Genomic DNA, 21,806 nt, shown 5'->3' with positions numbered 1-21,806 from the left:
TGGTGAGTATGCAGGCCATGGAAGAACTGGGACATTTTCAGCTTCCAGGAATTGTGTACAGATCGTTGCGACATGGGGTTGTGCATTATCATGCTGAAACATGAAGTGATGACGGAAGATGAATGGCACGACAATGGGCCTCAGGATCTCGTCCCGGTATCTATGTGCATTCAAATTGCCGGTTGGACCTACTGCCAAATTCTCTAAAACATCATTGAAGGCGGCTTATGGTAGAGGAATGAACATTCAATTCTCAGGCAAGAGCTCTGGTGGACATTCCTGCAGTCAGCATGCCAATTGCAAACTCCCTCAACTTGATACATCTCTGGTATTGTGTGACAACATTTATATAGCCCTTATTACATCAGCTGATATCTCAAAGTGCTGTACAGAAACCCAGCCTAAAACGGCAAACAGCAAGCAATGCAGGTGTAGAAGCACAGGTGCATCAGGTGCACCAGTGTAATGATCATGCTGTTTATCAGTTTCTTGATATGCCACACCGGTTAGGTGGTTCGATTGTCTTGGCAAGGAAAAATGCTCACCAACAGGGATGTAAACAAATTTGTGCACAACATTTGAGAGAAATAAGCTTTTTGTGTGAATGGAACATTTCTGGGCTCTTCTATTTGAGCTTTTTTAGTTAACCTTTAACTAGGCAAGTCGGTTAAGAACAAGTTCTTATTTACAATAACAGCCTACCCCTGCCAAACTCTTCCCTAACCCAGGTGATGCTCGGCTAATTGTGCGCCGCCCTATCGGACTCCCGATCACGGCAGGTTGTGATACAACCCGGGATCGAACCAGGGTCTGTAGTGACGCCTTAGACCGCTGCGCCACTCGGGAGCCCAAGAATCACACATGGGACCTACACTTTACATGTTGTTTTATATTTTTGTTCAGTATAATTTTCTTTTACTGTTCTCACTATAGGGTGTTTACCCTATATGAACCAAAATGTTATTGAGACGTGAGGTTTTTAATTACCAGAAAAACAACACTGCCCAAGCCAGTGTCCATTGAACCTGGAATTGAAAGTGAGGATCAGCTGTCTTTATTCCTCATCTGCAAGGCTGGCAGAGTTGGGCCCAAATGTTGTTGGGCAGGAAACGTGTCTGTGTGTTTGTCCACACCCCAGACTAACAGTTAGCAGTTAGAGCTAGTACTAATGAGCCACGCCTGGAACAGACCTAGATAGTGGGATCCATTCAGAATGGTTCCCACCGTCTAGATTTTCTGTTATTCATCAAAATGTGTGTGTGTGTGTGCTAAACTGGCTGCCCCCCCCCACCCCTCCAGTATGACTTGGCAAATGATCTGCCTCCCCACTGACTCACCAGATTTTGCCATTCTGTTTTTGTGCAATGGCTTTTAGCAGCAGTGAGACGGGAGTCGCAGGAAGCTGATATATAAATCCACAGAATCTACTTTCAGACTGTCATCAGGTCATGGAAAATGCAGAACAAGACATTAACCTTTCTCACTCTCTTGTGAAGATAGCCTGGCTTGTTGTAATGACGCTATATTTAGGTAAAGAACATAATTGACAAAAAATAGGCTACCTGGATCTAGTGCGAACTCCAACCGAATCCTCTTTTGACCCCAAGGCCAACCCACCCATCCCTTCAGACACAACGTCTGGGCTCTGCCTGGCCAGAGAGGGGGGCACGGATATTGGGGTGGCACTCCAGGCATGGCTTACTGTTAGGGACCACTGTAGCAAGTGTTGACCTTTAGTATTACCCTTTTCTAGGTGCCCAAGTTCTCTGAGCTGTTGTGGGTAATCACTAGAGCAAGGTAACCACTAGAGCAAGCAATAGTTCATGGGTGGCAGGTACCCCAGTGGTTAAGAGCGTTGGGCCAGTAACCGAAAGGTTGCTCGTTTGAATCCCAGAGCGGACTAGTTGAAAAATCTGTCTATGCTCTTGAGCAGGTCACTAAACCCTAATTGCTCCTGTAAGTCGCAATGGTTAAGAGCGTCTGCTAAATGACACATGTACATTTGTCAAACTTCTTCATAGCAAAACAACCTAAATATTTTGACGCTTCTGGATTTCTAGTTGGTTGCATGATTTGGCCTTTGTTAGCCAAAACAGAGGCAGGATGCAGAGAGAACTTTGTCTGTGCATTCATGTGATATTAGTGACACACAAATTACTACAATTTCTATGGGCAAAAAAATGAAATAGAAACATTCGTTGACCTGGACATTTCTGACAAGTTATAAATAGCTCTCTAAGTTATGCAATGACTAACATGACAAGAGGAACTGATGGTGCACTACCCAATTTATAAATTGCACCTTGTGCATTCTACTATTACAACTTTCAATAGTAAGTTTAAAGTTCCTTAAAAAGAAAAACCTGCTTGCCCCACAGATTGGGAACAACTGTCTTAAAGGACCAAAGAGTTTGGTCTGCTTTGTGTTTTCATTTCTGCCATGGGCAAAATATTGTGATACTGGTATCGTCAGTCCTAAAAGGCATCGGCTTACTCTACCAACCAATCATCTCCCACAACACCTTCCCCTGCACGCTAGCATACTACAAGCACAAAGCTACGCCTCAAATGTGTGATTTGCTGAAATGAAATGACAAATACTTTACTCAGTAGTTCAGTTCCACTAAGGTCAACTGAATGAGTGATTATCCCAGGCTTAGGCTCTATAAAATAAAATAGTATTTGTCACATGCACTGAATACAACAGGTGTAGACCTTACCGTGAAATGCTTACTTACAAGCCCTTAACCAACAATGCAGTTTTAAGAAGATTCAAGAAAATATTTACTAAATAAGCTAAAGTTAAAAAATAATAAGTAACACAATAAAATAACAATAATGAGGCTATACAGAGGGGTACTGGTACTGAGTCAATGTGCGGGGGTACAGGTTAGTTGAGACTGTGCGTAATAGCTTGGGGAAGAGGTTACAATATTTCAATTACTCACTGTTCTGTAGCTCATCAGTTACCCTCACCTCCAGTATTTACATTTGTTTGTTTGGGAGCGTAATTGCATAGATACAGGTAGGAAATCCTTTAAAATAGCAATCAGGCCTAGCATTGTTATTGAAGGGCTGTGGTTACATGCAGAAGAGATGCTAAGATGTTGTGGAGGAGCCAGAGCTAGGTCTGTCTATCAATTGTAGAGAACCTGTCATGTGTGAGACGTGTGACCTAATTTCACCGAAAGAGCACATACTCTGGCCATGAATCTTTAATTGCTGAACAGTCATGTCAATGGAGTGTGTCGTCTGTGCCTGTTGTCATTGGAAGAACAGAATGACTCCATCCATTGTTTTCATATTATGGCTTCTTTGGATTGCCGTTCATATTACCACTTCTGGCTTCAAGGGTCTATTTATTTTTGTATTAACTTACTGTTCAGACCTTACAGTAAGTTAATCACCTCCCTTAGTAATAAATAAGCACCTGCATCTTTGCAGTCTATTGTAGTATATCATAGCCTACATTGTTCTTATTTAGGCCTAGGTTCAATTTCATGATCCTACCCTTTAGATTTCTGCATTCATTACTGTGATTTCATGATATCACTCAGACTCGACTGCACAAAGAAAGCAAATTATCCTAGATTTAGTTTATAATGGTTATCTATATGGATGGTATGAATGCTGTTCTCCCATTTTAAGGATGTTTTCCTGCTTACTCTCCTAAAAGCTCCCTGTGTTCTAACAGCGAGCTGTGGACCCAGAGAGCTCAGAAACAGTAATTGGCTTTTGTCCTGATGACGAACTCTGCCTGGCACTCATCCTCCTCTCCACTCCTCTTCTCTCACTCTGAGGAGTCTCCCCACTGTCTGTCTGTCATCTGCTCTAAGGGCCCTGGCTAACAAAGCCATGCAGGCAAATCAAAGTTTGTCACGTGCGCCGAATGCAACAGGTGTAGACCTTACAGTTAAATGCGTACTTAAAGGCCCTAACCAACAGTGCAACTTTTAAGTAAAAAATAGGTATTAGGTAAACAATAGATAAGTAAAGAAATAAAAACAACAGTGAAAATAGCAGTAGCTTGGCTATATACAGGCACCAGTTAGTCGGGCTAATTGAGGCAAAATGTAGGTATAGTTAAAGTGACTATGCATATATGATAAACAGAGTAGCAGTAGTATAAAAGAGGGGGGGACACACAAGGCAAATTACATGTTCAGGAGTCTTATAACTTGGTGGTAAAAGCTGTTGAGAAGCCTTTCGGTCCTAGACTTGATGCTCCGGTACCGCTTGTCATGCGGTTGTAGAGAGAACAGTCTATGACTGGGGTGGCTGGGGTCTTTGAGAAATTTTTGGGTATTCCTCTGACACCGCCTGGTACAGAGGTCCTGGATGGCAGGCAGCTTAGCCCCAGTGATGTACTGGGCCGGACACGCTACCCTCTGTAGTGCTTTGGGGTCAGAGGCCTAACAGTTGCCGTACCAGGCAGTGATGCAACCAGTCAGGATGCTCTCCATGGTGCAGCTGTAGAACTTTTTGAAGATCTGGTGACCCATGCCAAATCTTTTCAGTCTCCTGAGGGGGAATAGGCTTTGTCGTTCCCTCTTCACGACTGTCTTGGTGTGTTTGGACCATTCTAGTTTGTTGATGTGGACACCAAGGAACTTGAAGCTCTCAACCTACTCCACTACAGCCCCGTCGATGAGAATAGGGGTTTGCTCGGCCCTCCTTTTCCTATAGTCCACAATCATCTCCTTTGCCTTGATCACGTTGAGGGATAGGTTGTTATTCTGGCACCACCTAGCCAGGTCTCTGACCTCCCTATAGACTGTCTCGTCGTTGATCAGGCTTACCATTGTTGTGTTGTCTGCAAACTTAATGATGGTGTTGGAGTCGTGCCTGGCCACGCAGTTGTGGGTGAACAGGGAGTACAGGAGGGGACTGAACACGCACCCCTTGAGGATCAGCGTGGCAGACGTTTTGCTACCTACCCTCACCACCTGGGAGTGGCCTGTCAGGAAGTCCAGGATCCAGTTGCAGAGGGAGATGTTTAGTCCCAGGATCCTTTGCTTAGTGATGAGCTTTGAGGGCACTATGGTATTGAACGCTGAGCTGTAGTCAATGAATAGCATTCTCATGTAGGTGTTCCTTTTGTCCAGGTGGGTAAGGGCAGTGTGGAGTGCAATAGAGATTGCATCATCTGTGGATCTTTTTGGCCGGTATGCAAATTGGAGTGGGTCTAGGGTTTCTGGGATAATGGTGGTAATGTGAGCCATTATCAGCCTTTCAAAGCACTTCATGGATGTGAGTGCTTCGGGTCTGTAGTCATTTAGGCAGGTTACCTTAGTCTTCTTGGGCAGAGGGACAATGGTGGTCTGCTTGAAACATGTTGGTGTTACAGACTCAATCAGGGACATGTTGAAAATGTCAGTGAAGACACCTGCCAGTTGGTCTGCATACGTCCTGGTAATCCTTCTGGCCCCGCGGCCTTGTGAATGTTGACCTGTTTAAAAGGTCTTACTCACGTCTGCTATGGAGGGCGTGTTCACAGTTGTCCGGAACAGCTGATGCTCTCATGCATGCCTCAGGGTTGCTTGCCTCGAAGCGAGCATAGAGGTGATTTAGCTTGTCTGGTAGGCTCGTGTCACTGGGCAGCTCGCAGCTGTGCATCCCTTTGTAGTCTGTAATAGTTTGCAGGTCCTGCCGCAAGACGAGCCTCGGAGTCGGTGTAGTACGATTCAATCGTAGTCCTGTATTGGTGCTTTGCCTGTTTGATGGTTCGTCGGAGGTCATAGCAGGACTTCTTATAAGCTTCCGGGTTAGAGTCCCACACCTTGAAAGCGGCAGCACTACCCTTTAGCTCAGTGCGAATGTTGCCTGTAATCCATGGTTTCTGTTTGGAGTATGTACGTACAGTCACTGTGGGGATGACATCCTCGATGCACTTATTGACAAAGCCAGTAACTAATGTGGTGTACTCCTCAATGCCATCGGCAGAATCCCGAAAACATATTCCAGTCTGTGCTAGCAAAACAGTCCTGTAGTTTAGCATCGGCTTCATCTGACCACTTTGTTTTTGTAGACTGAGTCACTGGCACTTCCTGCTTAAATTTTTGCTTGTAAGCAGGAATCAGGAGGATAGAATTGTGGTCAGATTTACTAAATGGAGGGAGAGCTCTGTGTGTGGAGTACAGGTGATCTAGAATTAATTTCCCCCCTGGTTGTGCATTTAACATGCTAATAGAAATGAGGTATAACTGATTTAAGTTTCCCTGAATTAAAATCCCTGGCCACTAGGAGCGCAACCTCTGGCTGAGAGGTTTCCTGTTTGCTTATTTCCTTTTTCTACTGACTGAGTGCGGTCTTAGTGCCAGCATCTGCCTGTGGAGGTAAATAAACAGCCACGAAAATATAGATGAAAACTCTCTTGGCAAATAGTGTGGTCTACAGCTTATCATGAGATACTCTACTTCAGGCGAGTAAAATCTAGAGACTTCCTTAGATTTCATGGACCAGCTGTTGTTTACAAATATGCCCAGACACCCCCTCGTTTTACCGGAGTGTGCTGTTCTATCTAGCCAGTGCAGTGTATGTCCCGCAAGCTGAATATCCATGTCGTCTTTCAGCCACGATTCGGTAAAACATAAGATGTTAGATTTTGATGTCCAATTGGTAGGATATTTGTGACCGTACCTCGTCTAATTTATTGTCCAATGATTGTACGTTGGCAAGTAATATTGCCGGTAAAGGCAGATTTCCCACTCGCCGTCTGTGGATCCTTACGAGGCACCCCACTCTGTGTCCGCTGTACTTGAGTCTCTTTCCCTTGCCAATGACTGTGATTTTGGCCTTGTCGGGTGTTCGCAGTACATCCTGTGCTTCCTGCTTTTTGAATAAAAAAATATTAGTCTAATCTGAGATGAGTGATCGCTGTCCTGATATCCAGAAGCTATTTTTTGCCGTAAGATACGGTGGCAGAAACATTATGTACAAAATAAGTTACAAATAACGTGAGAAAAAAACACAATTGTTTTGGCGCCTGTAAAACAGCTGCCATTTCTTTCCGGCGCCATTTAAAAAAAAAAAAATTAGGCAGAGACTGAGCACAGTACAGTCACATGCACAACATCTCTCTGCTATCTTCAGTTGAAGTCGAAAGTTTACATTTAAATTCAGTTTTTCAAAATTCCTGACATTTAATCCTAGTAAAAAGTCCCTGTCTTAGGTCAGTTAGGATCACCTCTTTATTTTAAGAACGTGAAATGTCAAAATAATAGTAGAGAATGATTTATTTCAGCTTTTATTTATTTCATCACATTCCCAGTGGGTCAGAAGTTTACATACACTCAATTAGTATTTGGTAGCATTTCCTTTAAATTGTTTAACTTGGGTCAAACGTTTCAGGTAGCCTTCCACAAGCTTCCCACAATTTTTTATTCATTTTACCTTTATTTAACTAGGCAAGTCAGTCAAGAACAAATTAAGAACAAAAGTTGGGCGAATTTTTTAATTTTTTGGCCCATTCCTCCTGACAAAGCTGGTGTAACGGAGTCAGGTTTGTAGGCCTCCTTGCTCGCACACACTTTTTCTACACTGCTCAAAAAAATAAAGGGAACACTTAAACAACACAATGTAACTCCAAGTCAATCACACTTCTGTGAAATCAAACTGTCCACTTAGGAAGCAACACTGATTGACAATACATTTCACATGCTGTTGTGCAAATGGAATAGACAACAGGTGGAAATTATAGGCAATAAGCAAGATACCCCCAATAAAGGAGTGGTTCTGCAGGTGGAGACCGCAGACCACTTCTCAGTTCCTATGCTTCCTGGCTGATGTTTTGGTCACTTTTGAATGCTGGCGGTGCTTTCACTCTAGTGGTAGCATGAGACGGAGCCTACAACCCACACAAGTGGCTCAGGTAGTGCAGCTCATCCAGGATGGCACATCAATGCGAGCTGTGGCAAGAAGGTTTGCTGTGTCTGTCAGCGTAGTGTCCAGAGCATGGAGGCGCTACCAGGAGACAGGCCAGTACATCAGGAGACGTGGAGGAGGCTGTAGGAGGGCAACAACCCAGCAGCAGGACCGCTACCGCCGCCTTTGTGCAAGGAGGAGCAGGAGAAGCACTGCCAGAGCCCTGCAAAATGACCTCCAGCAGGCCACAAATGTGCATGTGTCTGCTCAAACGGTCAGAAACAGACTCCATGAGGGTGGTATGAGGGCCCGACGTTCACAGGTGGGGGTTGTGCTTACAGCCCAACACCGTACAGGACGTTTGGCATTTGCCAGAGAACAACAAGATTGGCAAATTCGCCACTGGCGCCCTGTGCTCTTCACAGATGAAAGCAGGTTCACACTGAGCACATGTGACAGACGTGACAGAGTCTGGAGACGCCGTGGAGAACGTTCTGCTGCCTGCAACATCCTCCAGCATGACCGGTTTGGCGGTGGGTCAGTCATGGTGTGGGGTGGCATTTCTTTGGGGGGGCTGCACAGCCCTCCATGTGCTCGCCAGAGGTAGCCTGACTGCCATTAGGTACCGAGATGAGATCCTCAGACCCCTTGTGAGACTATATGCTGGTGCGGTTGGCCCTGGGTTCCTCCTAATGCAAAACAATGCTAGACCTCATGTGGCTGGAGTGTGTCAGCAGTTCCTGCAAGAGGAAGGCATTGATGCTACGGACTGGCCCGCCCATTCCCCAGACCTGAAACCAATTGAGCACATCTGGGACATCATGTCTCGCTCCATCCACCAACGCCACGTTGCACCACAGACTGTCCAGGAGTTGGCGGATGCTTTAGTCCAGGTCTGGGAGGAGATCCCTCAGGAGACCATCCGCCACCTCATCAGGAGCATGCCCAGGCGTTGTAGGGAGGTCATACAGGCACGTGGAGGCCACACACACTACTGAGCCTCATTTTGACTTGTTTTAAGGACATTACATCAAAGTTGGATCAGCCTGTAGTGTGGTTTTCCACTTTAATTTTGAGTGTGACTCCAAATCCAGACCTCCATGGGTTGATAAATTGGATTTCCGTTGATTACTTTGTGTGATTTTTGTTGTCAGCACATTCAACTATGTAAAGAAAAAAGTATTTAATAAGATTATTTCTTTCATTCAGATCTAGGATGTGGTGTTTAAGTGTTCCCTTTATTTTTTTGAGCAGTATAGTTCTGCCCACACATTTTCTATAGGATTGTGGTCAGGGCCTTGTGATGGCCACTCCAATACCTTGACTTTGTTGTCCTTAAGCCATTTTGCCACAACTTTGGAAGTATGCTTGGGGTTATTGTCCATGTGGAAGACCCGTTTGCGACCTAAGCTTTAACTTCCTGACTGATGTCTTGAGATGTTGCTTCAATATATCCACATAATTTTCCTCCCTCATATGATGCCATCTATTTTGTGAAGTGCACCAGTCCCTCCTGCAGCAAAGCACCCCCACAACATGATGCTGCCACCCCGGTGCTTCACGGTTGGGATGGTGTTCTTTGGCTTGCAAGCCTCCCCCTTTTTCCTCCAAGCATAAGGATGGTCATTATGGCCAAACAGTTCTATTTTTGTTTCATCAGACCAGAGGACATTTCTCCAAAAAGTACTATTTTTGTCCCCATGTGCAGTTGCAAACCGTAGTCTGGCTTTTTTTAATGGAGGTTTTGGAGCTGTGGCTTCTTCCTTGCTGAGCGGCTTTTCAGGTTCTGTCGTTATAGGACTCATTTTACCGTGGATCTAGATACTTTTGTAACTGTTTCCTCCAGCATCTTCACAAGGTCCTTTGCTGTTGTTCTGTTATTTATTTGCACTTTTCGCACCAAAGTACGTTCATCTCTAGGAGACAGAACGCGTGTCCTTGCTGAGCGTTATGACGGCAGCTTGGTCCCGTGGTGTTTATACTTGCGTACTATTGTTTGTACAGATGAACGTGGTCTTGGCTGATTTTTTTTTTCTTCTGAGGTCTTCTTTTGATTTTCCCATGATGTCAAGCAAAGAGTCACTGAGTTTGAAATACATCCACAGGTACACCTCCAACTTACTCAAATGAGGTCAATTAGCCTATCAGAAGCTTCTAAAGCCATGAAATCATTTTCAGGAATTTTCCAAGCTGTTTAAAGGCACAGTCAACTTAGTGTATGTAAACTTCTGACCCATTGGAATTGTGATACAGTGAATTGTAAGTTAAATAATCTGTCTGTAAATAATTGTTCGAAAAATGACTTATCTTGCACAAAGTAGATGTCCTAACCGACTTGCCAAAACTATAGTTTGTTAACAAGAAATTTGTGGAGTGGTTGAAAAACAAGTTTTAATCACTCCAACCTAAGTGTATGTAAACTTCTGACTTCAACTGTAAGTACATCATTGACTGGAGATTAACTAGGGGTAAAGCACTGTTAATGGAGAGAGTAGACTAAAACCTTGGTCTATGCTCAGGTGCAGCAGTAATCTTCTCCAAATGGGAGTAGCGTGTATTAGGCCTATTAGCTTTTTTTAGCCCTTTTTTGCAACAGCCATTGTAGAGTAGGGATGCACCGATATAACATTTTTGGCCGATACCGATATTTACAATTTTAGCGGCCTTTTAAGCATTCTAGTAGAGTTAAATAGTTGAAACATTCACACACACACACACAGACCAAAAAGTTATTTGTTGGCATGTATGTATGTATGTCCCAATTAACAGTAAAACAAATCAAAACCTATTTCTTTCACTTACTTGCTGTTTCGTTGTTCTTTTGCTCAGTCTCAACCAGGATTTCATCATACATGTCAAGCAGGGAAGTTTCAGCTCTGTCGGTCCGTGGCGCCGCTTCCTCAGTGCGCACTGTCACTGTGTCCGTTTCCATCTTATCCAGCTGTGTCTGTAACATTTCACGTAAACCCTGTTTCTTGTTTGCATCGAATTAGCAGGCCTTGTACCTAGAATCGAGCATGGTAGCGACACAGTAAAGAGGCTCAGAGAGAATGCCACCGACTGGCTTGTTCTCCCGTCCTCTAGTAGAGAACTTTTCCAAGTTAACCCGACGGTCTTTTTGCATTTTTGTTGAGCAGGCGTTTCAATGCCATGACAGAGGGTATCACGTCTGCTGCAGATGCAGTTGAGCTTATTTTCTCCAGTCAGTTGTTCAAATGGCGCTAGAAGTGTGTTCATGTTTCAAACATGTTCTCAAATGCCATTAAAATGGCAGCAGAGGTATGAGAACCAGCACATTCTTGAGCTTTCCTCTGTACAAAATCCTCGTCAACCCACTGTGCTGTCGGACTCCGCGTGCTCATGGGGCTGACATCGCTGGTCCAAATGTCAGTCGTGACGCTAATAGCAGTGACGCCCATAGCAAGTAGCTCATGGATGTGCGTTTCAACAATACTGTGTAACTCCGGTAGGGCTACATTATCTGAAAAATAGCGCCTACTTGGCAGTGTGTACTGGTGCTCGACCAGTTGGCGAAAGCCAACATCATCCACGACAGAGAATGGTTGATTGTCAAGGGCAATGAATTCCATTATCTTGGCGTAAGGGATTTCGCCTTTGCGTTTTCTCGCTAAAATCTTTTCAAATGACTGCTTGACTTGAACTTGTTTAGTTGTTGGAAGTGCGTGCTTTGTAATTTTCTGCTTTTGTTTTGTGTAGCGCTGTATTTTTCGTGGCGTCATTACGTCATCTACCTGCGTCTCAAGTATGCACATCAGCTTTGACATCAGTTTTGCACGTCAGTGTTAAACTAGACATCGGGCCGATGTTGGCATTTTTAGCTAATATCGTTCGATTCCGATATACTTACAAAAAAAAAAATCGGTATTTAAATTAAATTTATGTATTTTTTTATTTATTTTTATATATATATTTTTTTTATATTGTGGATCCCTATTGTAGAGTGTATTGGTCATGCTGCTGCACCGATGCTGGGCTGGCCCTATAAAAAATACTTCACCACCAGGAGATGGGCTGCCTGCCCATCCCTGTCTAGTTGACAATTCAGCCTCTCCCACCAGAGATGCATCTTGGAAGGTGTGTGTGTGTGTGTGTGTGTGTGTGTGTGTGTGAGAGCGAGAGCGGGTGGCTGCGTCATGTGTGTTAGCATGCCTGTGTATCTGTTTCTCCCTGTGTAGTGTCTGTGCGCACGCATACTCGCGCCTGTGTGTTTGTATCCACCCCAGTGCCGACACAGACAGAACATGGCTGGCACAGCTCCTCACACCAGCGGCCAGCCATCCAGTCAGATTGCCACCCGTTGGGGCAAGCTGGTGTTCTGCTCTCCTGACTGGTCTGATGGTGATTGGGGGATGCACTACAGCTGGTCCTGGCAATGGAGCGAAAGGGTGTTTACAATGCAGAGCCCTCTCCCTGTCCCAGTAGTTGGCTATCCCAGCCTCTCTGTGCAGAGGGGGTAGGAGAGGGGAAGCTGCTGTCACACAGTATCAGTGTCTCCAGGGGGAAGTCAAACATGAAGACCCATCCGGGTCCCAGCCAGACCAGACCCCTTTTGTTTTCACTCAATGCATTATATAAAGTGCAACACTCACACACATCTCTCTCGGAATGACAGACTGTTATACAATAACAGGATTATTATTGAATCTGTTTTAATGCCCAGACAGATACTCCCCTACAGGAATCACACGTTGTTATACAATCCCAGGTGTATTATCCATACATCCCTACTTCTCATAACAATATTGTTATGGGCATTGAGCGCCTACTCACACTGTGTATTGCAGTAAAATCCAAATCAGATCAGACTATCTTACCTGCTGTGTTGTTGACTGGTTCAAGGAGACCTCTGCTTGCCTCAACCTGTATGTCTTCCTGTTAGTGTGGTCGGATGGGAGAATGCTGACGATCCGATCCCTTCGGATCGGATTTAGGCTCTGCCTCTATGCCGTCAGTCAGTCAGTCATGACTGGAGCTGGGAGGGTGTCATAACACGCAGATGTAGGAGTTTAGATATGGAGATGGAGTTCTGTTAGCTCAGCCTCACAGCCACAACTGCGAGCGAGCTGTCTGAATAATGGAGTTCATCAGGGTTATTTTTGCCCTGAAGAACATAACACCTTCCTGAGAGTGTGTGCATGGGCTTGTCACATGCACACACATGCTTGTCGCTTTCTGTTTTATGCCTCCGCTTTACTGTTATTAAGATCATAAAGTCATGGATTGTATGCACGTTTCCTATTAGATGACCAGAGTATGACATCAACAGACATCGATTATCATGATCCGATTCCTATCCTTCAACACTCGAGTCATTTAGCCTAATATGGTGGGCTTTCAAGTCATTGCAAATGCAAAACAGACTAGGATAACTCCTAGATCTGTGTTTATTTTCCTCCTCTGTGGTGGAAACTGGAAAAGCTTTGTTGCAGACTAGAACAACCAGAGAATCCAACTCTGCTCTCATTAGTGTTACTGTAGCCCATCTGTTTCTGAGTGGAAATATAGGTCCCACGCCGTGACTATATTTACACAGAGTAAACTGAGCCCTCTTGCAGAACAAATACACTACATGGCCAAAGGTATGTGGACAATTAATCTGAATGGTGTTAGATGGGGATGAGGTCAGGGCTCTGTGCAGGCCAGTCAAGTTCTTCCACACCAATCTCGACAAACCATTTTTGTATGGACCTTGCTTTGTGCCCGGGGGCATTGTCATGAGGAAACGGGAAAGGGCCTCTCCCAAACTGTTGCCACAAAGTTGGAAGCACAGAATCACCTAGAATGTAATTGTGTACTGTAGCATTAAGATTTCCTTTAACTGGAACCTAGCCCGAACCATGAAAAACAGCCCCAGGCCATTATTCCTCTTCCACTAAACTTTACAGTTGGCACTATGCATTCGGGCAGGTAGCGTTCTCCTGGCATCCGCCAAACCCAGATTCGTCCTCCAGATGGGGAAGCGTGATTCATCACTCCAGAGAACGCGTTTCCACTGCTCCAGAGTCCAATTGCAGCGAGCTTTACACCACTCCAGCTGATGCTTGGCAATGCGCGTGGTGATCCTAGGCTTATATGCAACTGCTCGGCCATGGAAACCCATTTCATGAAGCTCCCGATGAACAGTTCCTGTGCTGACGTTGCTTCCAGAGGCAGCTTGGAACACGGTAGTGAGTGTTGCAACTGAGGAGAGAATATTTTTTTACGCGCTTCAGCACTCGGCGGTTCTGTTCTGTGAGCTTGTGGCCTTCCACTTTGTGGCTGAGCTGTTGTTGCTCCTAGACGTTTCCGCTTCACAATAACAGCACTTACAGTTTTACCGTTGCAGCTCTAGCAGGGCAGGAATTTGACGAACTGACTTGTTGGAAAGGTGGCAGCCTATGACGGTGCCACGTTGAAAGTCACTGAGCTCCTCAGTAAGGCCATTCTACTGCCAATGTTTGTCTAAGGAGATTGCATGGCTGTGTGCTTGATTTAAAAAAAAAAAAAAAAATGTATACACCTGTCAGCAATCGGTGCGGCTGAAATAACCAAATCCACTAATTAAGGGGTGTCCACATACTTTTGGCCATGTGGTATATTTGTACACAGCGAGCAGTTGCTGTTGTCACATTCCCTTTCATTGTTGAAAGGTTTGATATTCCCTAAGAAGCTTAATACTACAGAGACGCTTCTGGAGTTTTCAAAGTAAAAAGTTCAGTTTCACATTTGGCTATCCATGAAACATGAGGCTCATGTGTATATAGCCCTATGCATCTTAGTCATCACAGCAGTGTTTCCCCTAGATTATTCCTGAAATAGGCAAAGGGCTGCACGCACCAAAATATTCCATTGAAACCAATAGCAACCAAATATTTTCATGCAGGTTGCTATACAAATAGATTCAGGAATTTGAGCCTAACCAGTCTGTTACAACATAACTAACCACGTCTCTTCCCCTCCAGACCACATCCCAGAGGACCTGCGGGACCCATTCTACACAGACCAGTATGAGCAAGAGCACATCAAGCCCCCCGTCCTCCACCTACTGCTGTCCTGTGAGCTCTACTGCCGTGTGTGTGCCCTCATCCTAAAGACGGACCAGGCCGCCTCGCTGCAGTCACACCTGTCAGTTATACAGGCCCTGAGCCGTAAAGGGATCTATGTCATGGAGAGTGATGACACACCTGTCACAGAGGCCGACCTCGCCTGTGTGCCCATCAAAATGGTGAGTGGTAGAGAATGGGTAGTGTGTGTGTGTGTGTGTAGGAAGGATGAAATAGGCCTACTGTTCAGAAGGTAATGGCAGCATCTCAATAGTCTTAAAGGTCGACTTTGGGCATGAAAAACAGTCCAACTCTGCCTCTTTTGGATTTTTCAAACAGAAATGGGGGGGGGTTCCTTTGGTGGTTCATCGACGTGTCGTTCTAGTCATGCGCACCGCGACTGACGTAGTGCACAATAACTCTTCCAGTATGTGTTGATGTCATTTCTCAGGATTTATTTTTGGACGGGGTCTGTTGTGATCGGTAAGATATTGCACTTCTGAAGCCAAAAATCTTATGCATCCATTTCTTTTTTTTATATATATAATTACATTTCATGCTATAATGGTGCGTTTGTCAGTTATACAGTTTAAAGCTGTTATTTTTGCATTTTTGCCCAAGGTCGAGCTTTAAGTGGTTCAAGTATTTCTCATTGTCTCCTCTTCTTAATCTGCACTGAAAACATTGGAGAGAGAAAAGCAATATGGTGGATGCCTCACATGAGTACAGATTAAGGAAAAGAAGCGATTGAGATGCACCCAATGGCCTCTTCATCACAGACCAGGAGCGTCCTATTTGGGGCGTTGGGACTGATTTGGTAGGCGATCTATGGTGTTTGTGGGAGTCTTTGCCAGAAGCTGCTCATGATTTGTGGTCGAGAGAAGTTTTTAAAATGAATTAGCCCCTGTGCAAAAAAACGGATATAAATCAAGTCAGAAAAGCACACGCTGCCTTTCTGCTGGTGCAGTGTTGCCTTTTTAACTGGCCAAGGATGAGCGAAGTCAAGAACCAGTGTAGGTACACTGCCCTTTTATATAGACGTCAAGCTGGCCAAGGCAATGTGAGGGAGAGGGAAAGGAGTTTGGAAATGTTACAGGTGCCAGTATTGCCAGTATCAGTATCCCTTCCTGCTGTAGGCCTTCTTATCTCTTCTGATTTATCCAATGAAAGTAGCCATTGTTCTCTTCTCTCTATCAAACTATGGCATCTCTCTACAGCCCTAAGCCTCTAACACTGGAATACCTCATCTACTAGATCTGAGCAAACAGCTTTTAACCTCTAGTCTTGCCTTTGACCTCGCGTCTTTGTTGTTGATGATACTTTCTCATAACATTCCGGCTTACAGTAATTGACATGTTGTTCATTTGTTTGACCTATTAAATTACTTCCAGACCATTTGGCTGCTTCCTTATCTTTGGCTACCTTGGTGATTCAAATTTGTCTCCGATTCATGTCCATATAAAGTCATTTCCTATTCCTTGTACATTCACAACAAAGCTCTTGGCCCATTCTGGTTCTTTAGGTCATTGTGAAGTGAACACTGATTCAGTTGATCTCGTTGATAATCATTTTGGATGGAGAAAGGCTAGCAGGCCTCTCCATGGTGAGAGGAGAGTGCGGTGTTGAGTTAGGCCTAATATGAGCTAAATGACCCAGTGGGGTTCCTTCTGTCCTGCACAACCTTTTCCACTCTCCTGTAGTGTACCCTTGTTCCTAACATGGCCATTTTCCATGTTGACTAGTCAATATGGAAAGTCTGGTGCAGCAGTTGCATAATGATTGATTGAACATTTTAGCGCTCTATTCTGTCTCCACTAGCTCATGTAGCCTAGTTCTCATGAAGCACAAAGCTTCTCCTTTATGACTTTAAAATCTGTGACTGGTATTTTTTTTATTTTTTATTGGGCTTGTACTTTGCTGCGGTCTCGATTTTTAATTCCTGAGATGGCACAGGAAGGTGAATGTTTTGACACGAGTCACCCTGCTGATGTCTATCAGGTCAGGAAACTACTGACCCATAGCAACATCTCCAACTAGCTTTGTGGAATGAACGCCACTTCCTCCATGCATGTAATGTTGAATTGAATACATTACACCAGTATTTCCTTTCATAAGAGATCCAATAATATGTCTCACTGAAAGCACTTAGAGTACCAACACCGGTGTTCGGCAGCATTAAAACGTTCTACCCTGCCGTTGCCACGGAGACACGTTGTAGCCGAGGCAGCTTCGTACTGGTGCGTGATTAGTCAAGTGTGTGTGTGTCTAGGTCTAGGTTGGTAATCCAACCAAGGTGCTATGTAAGCAACCAGACACACATGCTTAGGAAAAGTCTGAAATCCTCCTGACCAGAGAGAACAGCTTGTCTTTGATAGACTAGGCAGGTCTGTGTAAGGGTTGAGAACCCCCCCTGGTTGCTGAGTTGGCAAGGCGGTGTTTCCATGGCAACACCAGTGTTCTTCCGCCACTCCTCATGTGCAGCCCCTGGGCTCTCGTGTGTGTGTGTGTGTGTGGAGGCTGAAGAAATTTGGCTTGGCCCCACAGACCCTCACTTCTACAGATTTACCATTTGAGAGCGTCACGACTGACATTTGGACCAGCGATGTCAGCCCCATGAGCGTGCGGAGTCTGACAGCACAGTGGGTCGACGAGGATTTCGTGCTGAGGAAAGCTGTATTGCATGCTCAAAGAAAATATCGGATATTGGTATCGGCCAAAAATGTCATATCGCTGCATCCCTAGCGATAACATCTGCAAATGTGTAAGCGACAATTCAAATTAGATTAGATAGAGAGCGATACCTGCTCAGTGCTCTGCTTCCTGTTTGACTCCTGCTGCCTAGCAGCTGGGGCTAATAAAACAGCAGTGCACTGCTTCCTGGGTCTACTCCGACAGGTTGGAGGAAATGCATTGTCTTTGTGAGGGGGAGAGAGACGGGAGACTTGAAAGTCAGCTTGGGGCAATATAACAGTAGTAGTCCATCCATACTCTCCTGGGTTCCTTTCTTTCAGACAGGTCTGGGGAAGGGGATTGTTGGTTTTGTGTGTGTCTGGTGTATTCATTGTCTTCTAACACTAGCACATGACAGTTAGGCTATGCTGTTTATGCTAGTATTATCATTTGACTCAATATTTTTTTGTTTAGATACAGCGTCCTGAGGATGAATCCAACAACATTGTAGTTACTCCAAAATAATAAACTAATTGACAGGGAAAAGAAGGAAGCCTGTACAGAAATATTCCAAAACATACATCCTTTTTGCAACAAGGCACTAAAGTAGTACTGCACTTTTTGTTCTGAATACACAGTGTTATGTTTGGGGCAAATACAAAACATTACCGAGTACCACGCTCCATATTTTTAAATAAAATCAAATTTTATTTATAGAGCACACTTCAGACATGGAATGCAACGCAATGAAAATAAAAACAAATGTACTACACAACAAACAAAATAATACAAAACTGAATGACAAAAAAAAACTAAAACGTGTGTTTTAAAATCTCTTTTTAAATATGTAAACAGTTTCGGCCCCCCCCAGGTTCTCTGGCTGGGGCAGAATCTGATTCTTCAGAAGGGGTTTTGCCATAGCAATGTTTACTGCATTGAGGAAAGTGCCTGTGAACAGGGAGTAGTTAACACTAGCTTGCAATTCTTCAGAAATGCAATTAACTGTTTTGAAGAAGGTGGTGAGGACCGGGTCGAGAAGGCAGGTAGAAGGCTTAAGTTGTGATATCACTTTCCTGAGAATGTCTGTGTCAGCCACAGAAAATCAATCCATAGTGCCTTTGCGTGGTATGCTAGGGCACATATAATCAAAGTTCTCATCTGGTCTTGATTGACTGATTCCCAGCCTAATGTTTATCTTCTCTGAAATAGGTTTGCGGGGCTAGGATTTATTAGGCCGACAATGGTCGATAAGAGTGCACTCAAATGATTCTGATTAACAGGGATCAAGTTTGAAAAATGAGCCCGTCTGGCATTTCGAATTGGCTTGTTATACAGTACCAGTCAAAGGTTTGGACAAACGTACTCATTCAAGGGTTTTTCTTTATAATTACTATTTTCTACATTGTAAAATAATAGTGAAGACATCAAAACTATGAAATAACACATATGGAATCATGTAGTAACCAAAAAATGTTAAACAAATTAAAATATATTTGAGATTCTTCAAAGTTGCCACCCTTTGCCTTTATGACAGCTTTGCACACTCTTGGCATTCTCTCAACCAGCTTCACCTGGAATGCTTTTCCAACAGTCTTGAAGGAGTTCCCACATATGCTGAGCACTTGTTGGCTGCTTTTCCTTCACTCTGCGGTCCCAACTCATCCCGAACCATCTCAATTGGGTTGAAGTCGGGTGATTGTGGATGACAAGTCATCTGATGCACTTTCCCTCTTGGTAAAATAGCCCTTGCACAGCCTGGATGTGTGTTGGGTCATTGTCCCTGTTGAAAAATAAATGATGGGAACCACACATGCGGAGATCATCCGTTCACCTACTCGGCGTCTCAAAAAGACACGTTTGGAACCAAAAATCTCAAATTTGGGCTCATCAGACCGAAGGAGAGATTGCCACCGGTCTAATATCCATTGATAGTGTTTCTTGGATCTCTTCTTATTGGTGTCCTTTAGTAGTGGTTTCTTTGCAGCAATTCGACCATCAAGGCCTGATTCAGAGTCTCCTCTGAACAGTTGATGTGTCTGTTACTTGAACTCTGAAGCAGTTATTTGAGCTGCAATCTGAGGTGCAGGTAACTCTAATGAACTTATCCTCTGCAGCAGAGGTAACTCTGGGTCTTCCTTTCCTGTGGCGGTCCTCATGAGAGCCAGTTTCATCATAACGCTTGATGGTTTTTGCGACTGCACCTGAAGAAACTTTCAAAGTTCTTGACATTTTTAAAGTAATCATGGACTGTTTCTCTCTGGTTATTTGAGCTGTTCTTGCCATAATGTGGACTTGGTCTTTTACCAAATAGGACAGTCTTCTATATTCCACCCCTACCCTCTCACAACACAACTGATTTGGCTCAAATGCATTAAGAAATTCCACAATTTAACTTTTAACAAGGCACACCTGTTAATTGAAGTGCATTCCAGGTGACTACCTCGTGAAGATGTTTGAGAGAATGCCAAGAGTGTGCAAAGCCGTCATCAAGGCAAAGGGTGGCTACTTTGAAGAATCTAAAATATATTTTGATTACGGTAAGCACTTTTGGTTACTACATGATTTCATGATGTCTTCGCTGTTTTTCTACAATGTAGAAAATAGTAACAATAAAGAAAGACCCTTGAATGAGTTGGTGTGTCCAAACCTTTGACTGGTAGTGTATATGCCAAGATGCTCTCTCAGAATATCATAATGGAAGTGCAACTTTGACTTTCTCCACTTTCGCTCTGCCTTTCTGCAATTTCTCTTTTAATTGATTAGTTTCCTCATTCATCCAAGGGGCTTTCTGTTTGGATGTGGCCTTTTTCAACTTTACCAGACAATGGCATCAATGGTTTCCCTTTTAATTTGCTATTAAAGTTATCAACTAAATGATCACAAGAGGAAGGCAGAATAGGTGATGCTAATTGTTCATAAATCTGCATGTTAGTGTGTTTTAATGTGTTCAGTATTACCATGTGCTATGGGCAACAAGGTAGTAGAAAACACACAATGGTGATCAGATAAAGCAACATCAACAATAGAGGATATGTCAATAGAAAGCCCCTTGGTAATAATCAGGTCCAGATTTTGGCTGCTGTTTTTGGTGGGCCTAATAACATGTCGGATAATGTCCATAGAGCTCAAAAGATTAAGTAATTCAATGACCTTGGAGTCACTCTTTGTCAACATGAATATTAAATCGACCCTTAAGGACAATAGGTAATAGTAAAGAGATCAGTAAAGAAAGTGGGGCAGTGGATAAGTATTCTCTTCTCTGTGCTAGCAAGGGTGTGTTAAATTATTTTATTTTTTTGTAGTCCTTCCTGGGTTTGGACTGCCTCGGGCAGGGGGGATGGAGGCTTCGAGCCAGGCTAGCCTGAACCTTGGCAACAGCAGATGGTGTCGGAAACCCCAGGAAGGTGGAGGATGGCCCAAGACCCTTCTGGGCTCCTGAGTGGCGCAACGGTCTAAGGCACTGCATATCAGTGCTAGCGGTGTCACTACAGACCCTGGTTCGATTTCAGGCTGTATTACAATCGGCCATGTTTGGGAGTCCCGTAGGACGGCGCACAAGCCGGGGTAGGCCGTCATTGTAAACAAGAATTTATTTTTAACTGACTTGCCTAGTTAAATAAAAAAATACAAGTAAAAGTCAGGGACCTGCTGAACTGTGGGATTGGGACAGATCAACACCGCTCAACTCATAAACATCTTTGCTATAGGAGGCATTTAATTCTAAGATTCGTTTGGCCTGGGTTACAGCAAGGTCAGTGTACTTAGAAAGCAGGTTATCCTTTTCTCGCAGCCGAGCAAACAGCCGGAGGATCTCTTCCCTAAGCTGCTTGCACGTGGCGCATTTAGGGCAAACAAATCTCTGTCCAGTTCCAGTTCCACCTGATCCTTCATCTTGTGATTGTCATTTCTGCTCAGCGGTGGATACAAGCACCGGTTGGCTAGCACTGCTAGTGTTAGCCTGCTCCTTTTTCGTGATGGCTAACTGCTAAGGACAGGCAAAATCCTAGACACTGGGAGATGAATTAACCTTTTCAGCAGGACAACCTATAACACAAGGCCAAATCTACACTGGAGTTGCTTACCAAGAAGACAGTGACTATTCCTGACTTGCATCTGCTTGAAAATCTATGGCAAGACATGGAAATGGTTGTCTAGCAATTTTACAGAGCTTAAAGAGCTTTGAAAATAATTAAAGGCAAATATTGTACAAACCTGTTGTGCAAAGCTCTT

The 21,806-nt window shown here is 44.1% G+C and overlaps 1 protein-coding gene across 3 annotated transcripts in view; it reads left to right on the top strand.

Moving 5' to 3' along the window:
- camsap1b (calmodulin regulated spectrin-associated protein 1b) overlaps positions 1–21,806 on the top strand; it is a 47,257-nt gene that overhangs the window by 1,510 nt on the left and 23,941 nt on the right. For all 3 annotated transcript variants that reach the window (XM_014171184.2, XM_014171182.2, XM_014171183.2), the window contains exon 3: positions 14,826–15,088. In XM_014171184.2, the coding sequence (XP_014026659.1) occupies positions 14,826–15,088 (263 nt within the window). The remainder of the gene's footprint in view (positions 1–14,825; positions 15,089–21,806) is intronic.

The sequence above is a fragment of the Salmo salar genome, chromosome ssa24, assembly GCF_905237065.1.
Source record: "Salmo salar chromosome ssa24, Ssal_v3.1, whole genome shotgun sequence".
NCBI classification, from domain to species: Eukaryota; Metazoa; Chordata; class Actinopteri; order Salmoniformes; family Salmonidae; genus Salmo; species Salmo salar.
The sequence above is the reverse complement of the archived record's forward strand: the minus strand, read 5'-3'. Positions and strand labels throughout refer to the sequence as shown.